The 13,088-nt window shown below is 28.8% G+C and overlaps 1 protein-coding gene and 1 long non-coding RNA gene across 4 annotated transcripts; both read left to right on the top strand.

Annotated features, from left to right (window-relative positions):
* The first annotated feature begins 885 nt into the window (after positions 1–885).
* LOC145134776 (uncharacterized) lies at positions 886–1,725 on the top strand. The gene is made up of 4 exons (XR_013719342.1): positions 886–947; positions 1,047–1,150; positions 1,217–1,308; positions 1,443–1,725. It is a non-coding gene; the product is annotated as an uncharacterized LOC145134776 (long non-coding RNA).
* A 1,955-nt stretch (positions 1,726–3,680) lies between these two features.
* LOC145129023 (uncharacterized) lies at positions 3,681–11,051 on the top strand. 3 transcript variants are annotated; one of them, XM_079063778.1, is made up of 7 exons: positions 3,681–3,882; positions 8,908–8,964; positions 9,507–9,602; positions 9,817–10,137; positions 10,316–10,499; positions 10,606–10,833; positions 10,938–11,051. In XM_079063778.1, the coding sequence occupies exons 2-5, from the start codon at positions 8,917–8,919 to the stop codon at positions 10,316–10,318; spliced, it is 468 nt and encodes a 155-aa protein (XP_078919904.1). In that variant the 5' UTR covers positions 3,681–3,882; positions 8,908–8,916; the 3' UTR covers positions 10,319–10,499; positions 10,606–10,833; positions 10,938–11,051. The 3 variants fall into 3 exon arrangements, with proteins under 3 accessions (XP_078919904.1, XP_078919903.1, XP_078919902.1); XM_079063777.1 differs by lacking the exon at positions 3,681–3,882 and adding an exon at positions 7,936–8,284; XM_079063776.1 differs by lacking the exon at positions 3,681–3,882 and having other exon boundaries at positions 8,752–8,964.
* The last annotated feature ends 2,037 nt before the right edge of the window (positions 11,052–13,088 follow it).

The following is a 13,088-nucleotide window of genomic DNA, read 5'->3' as shown; positions in this document are numbered from 1 at the left end:
GTAATGTGCTTGTTATAATATGCAATGTAAAATAAAAATCATATAATTTTGTATCGTGTAGTATTTGTTGTGTGAAATGGTTATTTCACGACAAAATAACCAGAATACGTATACGAAAAAATTATACTAGTTTATTCGTAACAATATGGTAAATTGTTAATTAATAATATTTTTATAAACTAGATTTATAGTAATTTCATATAAAAGGAAATTGATTTGTATAAACAAAATATTTAGGCATATGTATTCCCTCCCCGAAATAATTAAAATATTAATAAGGGGCCGTAAGCACTCACTTTCGTAGCGTGAATGAGGCTCGAGGTGTGAATCTTGTCGTGAGATTTGTTACGTGACATTCCTCATTCTTAAAACGAACCACCGAGTATATTTATCTTTCATATTAAACCAAAGGGTAGTTTTGGTATTAATTATTAAGTATATGATGGTCTTTCTTAAAATAAACAAACTCTAGGGTTTGATTTTGCCAAAATCATACTTCAGGGACTGAGGGTGTGAAAACCGAGGTTTTAGATAGAGAATATTCAATTGAGTTATATGCAGTGTGTTGCAGGATGCTGCATACTTTGCTTAGGCATCATAAAAGGTTTGAAATCTTTTTCTTTTTTTATGGATAAAATGTTGTCCGGATAAATGATGTTTAAAAATATTTTAGAATATGAGCAATGGAATTGTTATTATGAGTAAAGAAATGTAAGTAAATTGATATTATAGGTAAAAAAACAAAGTACATTGTCTATATGTTAAACCATTGCTTTACTTGCATGGAAAGTTTACAGCACATTGCTTTGCTTCAAGCTTCTGTTTCTGTTCTTCTTCATTGTTCGGAGATGGTAAACAATGACCAAACTACCCTCAAAGGTTATTTTGTATGGGGGTTACAAGAGGGGGTAAAATGTGGTGCTTTCCTTAGAAGAATTTATGAAGAGGTTTGTTTATTCATTCAAGGAATGTGATTCCTTTCACTTTGTTAAGTTTCATTCCTTATCAATCCATGATGTTTTTAAAGATTTAATTTTTTTTGGCAGATACGACAACAGAAAGATGTGATTGGGCAGGATTGTCGCCTGTTTTTATCCACTTACATAGTGGTCTTTTCAGGATATGGTCCTCTGAAAGCCGGCATCAGAAGGTCAGTTTTGTAATTTTACTTTCATTTCATTCTATATTTACAACATCTGATGGAAATTGATTGCAGGGAGATAGATGAAGCTTTGAGACCAGGTGTTTATGCTTTAATAGATGCTTGCTCATCAGATGATCTCCAATATATTCATACTGTTTTAGGAGGTAATTAATCCCATTCCCTTTCTTATTTTAATCCCTCTCAATATATTCAAACCATTAAACTATTACTTTTTTTTTTAAAGATTATTATAAAACACCAACACTAATTCACTTGTTTTACCTTTTTTATGTTCCAGAGGGTCCATGCAGGAACACCTTGGCAAATCTACAACATGATTACAAATTGAATTTCCAATATGAAGGAAAAGTGTAACTAACAAGTGTTTTAAAAAACTACCAGAATTTTGTTGTATGTTGAATGGGTTAACCCATCAAATGATTGGGGATCCGAGTGTTGTACAATCCACAAGTTTTCGGGGTTATAGAGTAGAATTTGTGTCAAAATTTTGAAATATGGAAAGATATCAACATGTGGATTTCTTTTTTATTCATCTAATTGAGGTATTATTATTATTATTATTATTATTATTATTTTTTACTCAATGGGAACAGGATATACGACTAACGAGCCTGTTTCTTTTCTTGTCTCTCCATTAAGTGATTGTTCGGTTTGCAAAAAGTGTTGTATGGACAAAGAATGGTGTTTAAGGACTCTGAATGAACTAATAAGTTACATACAAGTGCTTCTTATTTGACTTGATAAAGAAAGGAAGGGTATTAAAGAAAGCTTGGAATATTTAATTAGAATAAAAACGGTCTTAATTTATTTATGTGCCTGATTCTTGGAGTTTGTATTAAGGCAAATTTTTCTCTTTCAGACGATCCAATTCCCATGTATCTCTCATCCCTTGATGCTCATAAATTGAAACCAAAATATAACACCCATTAGATAAAGAAATGAAAATAACCAACTCAAAATGCTTTTGTTACCATATTCTCATCCCAAACAGCCATATATGAATTATGGAAAATGTAAATAAGAAAAAGAAAACTTAATCTCTTTTAGAGTATGGTTTTGAAATTTTGATAACAATACCCAAGGAACATACAAACTCGAAGTACATAAGTCAATTGTATCATAACATTGAGAACATACAAACTTGAAGTACATAAGTCAATTGTATCATAACATTGTGGTCTTTGTCATTGGAGATTCCTGAAGCTATAGCTGTAGTGTTGTTTTCTTTCTTCTGTTACATTTGTTTTCTTGTATAATACTATGTTATTTGAGTGGTGAGATATAATGTTGAAGCACAATTATTATGCTATATCGATATAAAGTTTTATAAGAACACTCTTATGCATTTTTCTCAAAAGACCACAACCTTTTTTTAAATGTTATATAGACAAATCACATGTTGCTTTAGATTTGTTCTCATATTTCATTCCTATCCGTCTTAATGCGGAGAAGATTTAGCCATTGAAGAGCTTGTACAACAATGATATTGAATTTAATTAGACTATTGATATATTTTCTTTCAAGGGTTTATGTATGTATGTTTCTTAAATTCTATAAAAAAAACATATTTCGGCTTTATCCAATCACGACGGTGTACAAGAAAAGAAATCTTGTTTGATTTGGATATTTACTATTTTGTGGCAAAGATTGTGGTTGGTGTTCCGAACAAGAAACCTTTGTGTTTTGACAACATAAACCTTTCTTGATTTGGGTACTCTTATATGTACACTAATTCAATTTCTTTATGGTTGTCGTGCTTTATCATTATTTTCCAATGAAATCAGGCACCACAAAGTTAGTTTGTTTGCTTAAATTTGCAGTAACCTCATCTTTATTGGGAAGTTTAAAACGAGATTTAAATTGTGGCATGGATCTCTCTTGTTTTTCTATGGAAGACTCTCTAATGTAACAGGTCAATATTATTTGTTCTTGTATGTTGACTTGAACACAAGCTTATTACAAATTTAATGATACATGTCTAGCATGCGAGTCAAGCCAATGCATCGGGTTCGATTCACTTCGAATGTAAGCATTTGGTAACATGGGTAATATAATATTCATCTAAAATATATATATATATATATATATATATATATATATATATATATAATTCTAGTAGAAAAAAATCAAATAGCAAACACAATACTATTTTGACATATTTACATTTTTTTTACAAATATAGTTAATCTTCTATAATTTTTTTATTTTTTATTTTTTATTTTTATTTTTTTTTTAAAATCGTATTATTGACAAAAAGTATTTTGTAAAATGAAACCAATCTGTTATATTTAAATTTTACAGATGATATTTTATTAAATTAACATATTAAAAAGGTAACTTTCACAAAAATGTAGGATTATTTTTTTTCATAAAATATGGATTTTACATTGATTTCGAATTTGACGCCACTAAAATATTCCAGATCCTTCCAGGGTCAATTTGGTAATTTTCAAATTGTTTAACCTGGTACTACTAAACCCTCTCTCCTTATGCTTCCAAAATAGTGTACCGGATTAGGGCTTGTACCCTAGCCGCTATGGATCTGAGTTTCAAGAATCATTTGGTTATCCTAATGTTCATGGTGGATGGAATCATTAATTTTTCTGTTAATTTCGATATTTATATAGTATTTTCGATGAATTTAGTTCATGAACTATTGTCAATAGATTTTCCGACTCGATCCGGAGTACTGCGGCCGTGATTTCCCTGTTTAAAAGGTATGATTTTGTGTGCATTTTCTAATATGTACAAAGTAATGATTATGTATACTTTGGGAGTTTGAAGCTAGTGTTTATAATCTATATACAAATTCAATAACGTTGTTGAGTCATAAATTTAATTAAGCAAAAAAATAGACAACTCTTATTTTTATATGTAGGTATATGTTAGGTTGAGAATCTGTTTTGTTTCTAGAACAAAGTTAGTAGTCAACTAACTAAATGATTAACAAGAACCTGGAAAACCATTCATACTGGTGCAATTACAATAAAATTTAAAACATGCCGTATATCTTTTGTAATTACTGTACATAAATACAGTATAATCTCTTTCAAAAGTTGCTAAAATATCAATGAAAATTATATATATATATATATATATATATATATATATATATATATATATATATACTAGTCGTCTACCCGCGCAAAGCGGCGGTGACGAATAATTTCTAGGCGGTGATTAATTTATTTAGGCGACGATTGTTTCCTAGCGGCGATTTGTCAAATTCGGTGAATAGTTTCCTCACGGTGATTAGTACTATAGTGTTGAACACGCCCTTTGTAGACTTTAAAGAAGATCCTCATCAACAGCAGATCTATTAATAATACCAAATTTCTAGAGTTGTCTATTATCGATCATTTCCATTCTTATTGTTTTTACTTGAATTTTATACTTTAAGGAAAATAATAGGACTCATAATCGGATATCATTTATCTTAAAACAAATAAAGAAAAGCCATAAAAGTATGTTATCATTCATCATTAAATTAAGACCAAAGATGTAAACTGCATCTTTAATTTGCAATAAACAACACATATGTAGCTCCTCACTGTCCATCAAACTTTTTAGAAGATCATATATGAGAACTTTTTCCATTTTACTTGAGATCGTGGATTAGTGAAATCCATGCACCTTTTAATTTCAACAATCCTACACCAAATGAATATAATAATAAAACATAAGATTATTTGAAGTGGTAAAAAGATTTAACAGATTCTTAAGAGGAATTTAAAGGTTATACATAATGAACAATGGACAGAGAACTTATACAAATAAAATCGAGAAACTTGTTCCATACCAAGGCATGGTAAAATGAAATAAGAGCCAAAGTTCTCCAAAAATACATAACCATCGACTAAGTTCATTTAGTCAAAAGGAAATGACATATTTAATAAGTCTAAATTTAAAGAAGTATATATATTTACTGTAAGCCTCTTCTTCTCTGCTCGTTTTTCTAAAATTTCTAAAATCCCCTTGTAATCGTGTATATCTTCCATTCTTTTTTCGAACATGTAGGATGTTGTAATTAGTAGCTTTTCATAAGTACATTGCATAAATGACATAAATTCAAAGTAGAATGTTGTAATGGGTATATTTTCGAAGTAAATTTCTTTAAAATGAACTAAAATTAAAGTAAGATGATGTAATTTGTAGATTTTCAAAGTACAATACCTTAATTGTTAAATTAGCTGTCATGTATCATCACTTGGACCATACAAATTCATCACCTAAAGTTGGAAACAATTGAAAATGCATTAATCTGAGTTGAAAATGAAAACGAAAATGGAAACAATTGAAAATGCTACAAATGGATAAAGTCATTTGCCCTTTGACTGGTTTTTGATTTTAACTTACTATGACTTTCACACAATATTGTGTAAATATGTCATTTGATTACTTTCAAAAACTTATGCTTCTATACTATTCAACCCTAGTTTTGCAGCCTGATTATGTGCCTCAAGCAAATGCAAAATTATCCTAATCAAGAAAAATAAATGAACACACCATATTTTACATTAATGTTTATACCAAACAAACTAACAGTATACCCTATTTTGGTGTAAATATACAACATTTCCTTTTAATTCATATAATTAATTTTGACAACTTTGATATTAATTATTAAAAAATCAATTTATTTTGTACTCATATGTTTTGTTATTTAAGTGCTTTTCATCTCATTTGAAACATCCATATCATCCTGAGTTTCCTCTCTACTTGGGTTTATGGACTCTTCATTTCCGGTCAATCATCATGCCAGCTATAAAATTTTACTTCCACTCCCTACAATATAAAAAAAAATTAATTTTATAAACTGAATGATGTTTCAAATTCAAGAGTCAAATAATCAAAAAAACTAAACATACCGTTCAAATAATAATGAAACATTAAAACCATCTTGGATGCTCTTTTTGTACCATCTCTTAGTTTCAAAATGGAACTTTGATCCACTGTAAAACATATTATAGAAATCATATTTTCCACAAACAAATAAGATAAGCTTACTACCTTTACCATTCTTATTATAATCAAAACCCCAATTTCTATTTTCTGTAAAAGTAATGATTCATATTTTGTTATTATCTACTAAACAAATTGTGATACATACCTGATGCCAAACAACAACATATTATTTGTTAAGCAAATACATTAGCGATAATAAAAATGGCGACGCATAATCGATGCTAGAAACAGAAACAGAAACGTACCACAAAATACTGAGTTATTAGCAACTTGGCGAGGCAATTCATGCTATTGACCTGCATTCGCAAGAAGAAACGCACAGCAGGATTCAATAAAAAAATATACAGATGTTCTGCAAAAACTTATTAATGTCTTGCAAAGCATCCTCTACTTGTGAGGTTTTCTACAAATTACATATAAAACCCAATCAATTTTTTGATATGTCAATGGCTCCAAAAAGTACCTAGAATATATTATAACAAGAAACTCTAACCATGTCAATGGCTCGTGAAAAAGAGTTAGTTTTTGTAAGGTGAAAGATTTGGTTGAAAAACAAAAGATTGAGTTGAATCAAACATGCACGCTATGTCCTTATGGGAAGCTTACCTGCAGTGCGCTAGAGATTTCAATTTATCGACTTCTTCCCTATTATTCTCATACCTTCACAACTCGAGCACTTGCAACAAATGATAAACATATCATCTGAGATGCTAAAATGTCAACCTAAAATGATAAATATAAAACCATAGACATTAAAAATAGGAACACAAATCAGATCAATAACTAAGAGATGATTTGTATTCCAAACTATCTGTAGATCATAAGCCTACTCTGTTCAATCATCAGAGAGAACCACAGGTGCTCGGACTTGCCTATATCGACTTCCAACCTTAACATCCTTCATCAAAAAGTATCAGTCAATAATTCTTGATTTTCCTCAGCATTTAACAACACTCCATTAGTTATAAATATTAGAAAAAGATTTAAAAATGCCCAAAAAAATGAAGACCAAACCAAACAAAAATAGAGAGAGAGAGAGAGAGATGACCAGGGAACCAAGTTACAAGCTCTATGTGACCTCCACAAGACAATAAAAACCGAGTTAAGAGAAAAAAAAACCCAAATTGTGGATCTATTATTTATAACAAAATGAAAGAAAGATAGAGGTTGGTAATAGAAAAGATGTTTGTGGTGGTGAAGACGGTGGTCAATAGTGGTGCCTATGTTTTCGTAGAGGGTTGAGCAGTGGTGGTTCTATGGTGGTTTGGATAGAAAGTATCTTAGACGGTTCTATGTTGGTTTTGAAAGATAAAATATGACTGGAGACGGCAGCCGGTGGTGGTGTCTAGGGTTTATATGTAGTGCTGAGGGGTAGTGTTTCTATGGTGTTTTAGAGAGGGACGGTAGTAGGAGAGTGCAAGGATGGTTCAAGGTGGAGATGGTGCAAGGGCCTCGATTGGGTGCTGGTGTGTTTGTGATGAAACGGAGGAGGGCGGTGACGGCTACATATCACAGAGGATGTCTAGGGTTTTAACTTTTAGTGAGTAGATGAGAGAAAAAATGAGTTGGGAGAGATGAGGAGCGTATTTCAACTTTCCCCAAGTTGGAGAATAGAGACGGTACATGGATTGATAGTAAGCCTAATAGAGTTGTTCATTATGTATTAGTAGTTGTACCTCTTAAATTTCAAGAAATGGTAAATATGTTTTATAGAATAGTTAAGATTAAGATATATATATATATATATATATATATATATATATATATATATATATATATATATATAGGGAGCGTTCAATCGAGAATATTTTTCGCGCGAGAACATTTGAGAACAAAAGTTATATTGTAGGGGCTGTCCAGTTATATTGTTGGGGCTGTCCATCTCTATGAAAGTTGTATCCGGTACGGTGGCATAAATGTAAATAAGTTAATTGCTTCCAAAACACATCGCATTTAAAAAATAAAAGGGTATAATCGTAAAAAAAATATAAGTTGGTTCCAAACACACATCGTCGGAATCCTCAAAGCAATCAAGAACCCTTATTTCTCTCAACAGAAACCCTCGCTTCTCTCTAACATTTCAACCATTTTCAACGAAAACGATACATATGTCGTCAAAAACAGAAAAAACGTCGTCGAAGGTTTCATTGAAAGGTAAATATCACTTGATTCTCATTATTTTCGAGTTTTTTTTTATGAATATCACTCGATTTTCGAGTTTTCCTACTGTTAGTTTCATCAATATACAGAAAATCGGCATTATTCAAAAGTTTTTTTTTTTAAATCAAACCCTAGTTTCGATGTCGAACAATTTACCTAAGTTTACTGTTAAAATAAAACTCAATTTTACTAATATTAACGTTTAATTTCTCGATTTAGTGTTCTGTTATTCATGTATTCCTTTTTATACTCATTTATGATTTAAACAAAAAGAATTTTTTTTCAAAAAACATGCATGAAAGTGATAAATCATATGACTGTGTTCAATCATATCAATATTCATCTGTAATCACATCTGATTATATGATTATAACCACAAATAATTAAATGATTAAAATCCCTAATTAAATATATACAAAAATTCTTCATTGAAGAACATTTGTTCCTATATAATCACAAGTGATTATTGTACCTATATAACTAATCACATGTGATCATAATCAAAAAAAAATATTTTGTTTTACTATAACCATAGCTTTTAACACAATTGATTACAATACTTAAAAAGACAGTCAATAATGATCAAGGTTTGGATGACATGAATTTGCATGATGAAGGTGTTGAAAATGAAAAAGGTGATGATAATGAAGAAGAGCAAAATGCAGAAGGAGAAGGTAAACAACAATATAACTAATCATTAAATAAATATCTACAAAAACTCTTCATTGAACAACATTTGTTCCTATATAATCACAAGTGATTATTCTACTAACTTATTTTGTTTATCTGATTTTTGAAGATGTCAACTAAACAATAACAAACGTTATTGAAAGTATTTTTGAAAACACATTAGAGTTTAACAGTACCCAAATGTTAAATGATGATGAATTCAATTCTCTTTATGAAAAGACCATGAAAGAATATCAAGATAAAAAAAAAGAGAGTATGATGCCCTCATATGATCTCAACATAAGTCAGTAGACACCTCCAGAGATGATAGAGATAAATATTATTTTGTCTGTTCGTACAATATCATATCTTTATGAATGTAATCACATATGATTTCATTATTTCTAAAACGTACAATCACATGTGATTAAAACTAATTATCACTTTACTTAAACTTACAATCATATGTGATTAACAGTAATTATAAAAATTTTAAAATTATGATTCTAATATTTTTCTAACTGTTATAACCATATATAAATTGCAGAATATCGTTGATGAAGAAAAATATGAAGGTAAAAAAGAAGATGTGAAAGATGTGCTAGATTCAAAAACAAAGAACCACCACCCAGACATGACAGAGGTAAATATTATTTTGTCTATTTGTACAATATCATATCTTTATAAAGGTAATCACATATGATTTTATTATTTCTTAAAGGTACAATCACATGTGATTGAAACTAATTATCACTTTACTTAAACTTACAACCATATGTGATTAACAGTAATTATAAATATTTTAAAATTATGATTCTAATATTTTTCTAACGGTTATAATCATATATGAATTGCAGAATACTGCAAAAGATGAAGGTAAAAAAGATCTGGTGAAAGATATGCTAGATCCAAAAAGAAAGAGCCACCCAAAGATAAGTAACTTAGGAATATCGACAACAAATCAAAACAAAGAGTCTTTGCCTGAGCTTACAGAACAGCTGCCTGAGCTTACAGAAAACCAAAATCTAACTCAGGAACCTCGGCAACAACGAAAGAAGAAGCCAGCTGAAGTTAAGAGATCTTCGTATAAAGAGAGAGCCATTTGCTTGAAAACAAAATTAACAAAAGAAGAAGAAATTCTTGGTTATTCGGCTTTTCAATTTGCAAGGAAGTGTATAGTAAGTTAACATTAACATTTACAAAAATAAATATAAATATACTTGTTTAATAATTAGTAAATCACATGTGATTAAAGATATGAATATAATAATCATATTAACATATTTTATTAAATCACATGTGATTATATTCATGTATATAATAATATGAAATAACATTTTTTTTTAATATTTACAGTGATCAGCTGTTATTAACAATAAACAAAAGAGTGGTATTCCGATATGTATTTGAAAGTTTGTTTCCCGGAGAATATCTATTTTCGGATGTCATAGACTCATGGTCTGAACTACTCAACTACAACGAGAAGGATCGAGACATTAATAATTCTCCATACATAGTTTTCTTGTCTGTCCAAATGACTGTAAGTAAAACATATGTGATTCTAACACTAAATTAATATCATCTATATTATCTATTTAGATTCACATATGATTATACACTAAAATCACAAATGATTTAACATTTAGACAAACTATATTGAGGATGAGCAACTTCCTAAACCAAAAAAGGATGACAAAAAGAAAAGGATGACAAAAAGAAAAGGATTGACAAAAAAGTAAAAGAACAAATGGAAAAGGAGGTAGAGGAGAAAGAAAAGGAGAAAAAAGGAGAATAGATACAATCTATTCAAAAAATACTTTGTAGATTGGTTGAATGGAGATGAAGAAAAAATAAAATTGAAAGATGTTGATATGGTAAGTTTTTTTAAAAAATCTTATTATTCTTATTATAGTGTATATCCTTCCTAAATATGACAATACATATTTAAATGCAAATATTTTTCCCTACTTGCCGGCAGGAACACTTGTTTGTATTTGTTTTTAACATAAAAAATGCAAGCATTGTAATACTGGACAACAACATCTCAGCAGCAACAATCAAAGATAAGTACATGCTTGTACTCAAAAACCTGGTAAGTAATCACATGTGATTATGTAAAACATTATTTCATGATTGTAATCACATGTGATTATGTAAATTATTTTTATTCACATCTGATTATATAAATGTAAATAACATTTTTTATATGTTTAATTGTATATGACTAACTTTATATATATTTTTATAATATTCAGAAAAAATACTTCTTGAGATATCTCCATGAGATAAATCATCCACGATGTCATGCCCTTGAAGACCCAGATATCAAACCACAAATACCACATCTGCTATGTAAAACTAAAGATAACAAAACAAATTGTGGAGTATTTGTGATGAGATACATGGAAACGTATATGGGTGAAACAGATTACAAAACCGGATTCCCAAAAGAAGGAACTCAAGATGCGTTGTTGGATTGGGTGAGAACCAAATATGCTTATGCATTGATAAGTTCTTAAATTAATTTCATGAAGGATGATATCATGGAACTTGCTCATGAGTACAACAAACAAAATAAAGAGAAGAGAGAAAGTGATCAAAGAAAAGCTTGTGCAGAAATCCATAAAAGGTTGAATGACTGCCAATATGGTTGATTGATTGAAGGCAAAAGGGTGAATGGGAAAATGAAGATGCAAGTGCTGAAGGTGAAGATGGATAATTTCTTTGTTGATTTATCAAGACAATATTAGTTTTTAATTAGATATGTGGATATGCAGAGATAGTGGATGTGAATCTTTGAAAATATATATGATATGATAGATATGCGGGTCTTTTATTACTCTACAAAACAAATGTATATTTTTATGATATGTGGGTATAATCACATATGAGTTTTTAAAATCATATGTGATTAAATTCATAATAATTTATGCTAGAATTAACATATGAAACAAAATCATACATGATTTAAATCTGTTCACGTTAGAAAACAAATGAAACATGATTCGAAAAATTATGTGTGATTATGTTCATAATAATTTATGCTAGAAATAACATAAGATTTCAACAAATGTATATTTTTATGATATGTGGGTATAATCACATATGAGTTTTTAAAAACATATGTGATTAAGTTCATAATAATTTATGCTAGAATTAAAATATGAAACAGAATCACACATGATTTGAATCTATTCACGTTAGAAAACAAATGAAACATGATTTGAAAAATCATGTGTGATTATATTCATAATAATTTATGCTAGAAATAACATAAGATTTCAACAAATGTATATTTTTATGATATGTGGGTATAATCACATATGAGTTTTTAAAATCATATGTGATTAAATTCATAATAATTTATGCTAGAACTAACATATGAAACAGAATCACACATGATTTAAATCTGTTCACGTTAGAAAACAAATGAAACATGATTTGAAAAATCATGATTATATTCATAATAATTTATGCTAGCAATAACATAAGATTTCAACAATCACATGTGATTACAATATTCAAAAAAAAAATATATGATTTAAATCTGAACATATTAAAAAACAAATCACATATGACAAATCATATATAATAGAATAAAACATATGAATTTGCACATGTTATCTAAAGTGTATCAATTACATATGATTATCATTTGTAATATATGATTTCAAAAAGATAAATCAAATATGATTAAATATGTTCACATCATAAAAATATTATAGAAACAAATAACATGAGTAAAATTTTTAGAATCACATATAATTATAAAAAAACCAACAAAAAAATTGATTATCATGTGATTATCAAATAAAATATTGTAAATAATCACATGTGATTATCATTCACAAAAAGAAAAATCACATTCACATTCAATATGTTCACATTCAATATCAAATTAAATATGTTCACATTCACACTACAAAAATCACATGTGATTATGTATAAAAAAATATGATATTATAAAATCAAATGTAATTACGAAAATCACATGTGATTATGTATAAAAAAACATAGATATTAGAAAATCACATGCGATTAAAATCTTTTATTAAAAGTTTATACTTAACTGTAACATCCCAAAAATACAGACTAAAAATTTCATTTTTAAATAAGTTATTGCATAAAC

The sequence above is a fragment of the Lactuca virosa genome, chromosome 8 (assembly GCF_052849685.1).
Source record: "Lactuca virosa cultivar CGN04683 chromosome 8, Lactuca_virosa_CGN04683_v6, whole genome shotgun sequence".
Taxonomy (NCBI): domain Eukaryota; kingdom Viridiplantae; phylum Streptophyta; class Magnoliopsida; order Asterales; family Asteraceae; genus Lactuca; species Lactuca virosa.
The sequence above is the reverse complement of the archived record's forward strand: the minus strand, read 5'-3'. Positions and strand labels throughout refer to the sequence as shown.

Coding starts and splice junctions, on each gene's coding strand:
- LOC145129023 (XM_079063776.1), top strand. CDS start 8,899: ATGATGAAGGTGTTGAAAATGAAAAAGGTGATGATAATGAAGAAGAGC. Junction 8,965..9,506: donor GCAAAATGCAGAAGGAGAAG/GTAAACAACAAT, acceptor TATAAATTGCAG/AATATCGTTGATGAAGAAAA. Junction 9,603..9,816: donor ACCACCCAGACATGACAGAG/GTAAATATTATT, acceptor TATGAATTGCAG/AATACTGCAAAAGATGAAGG.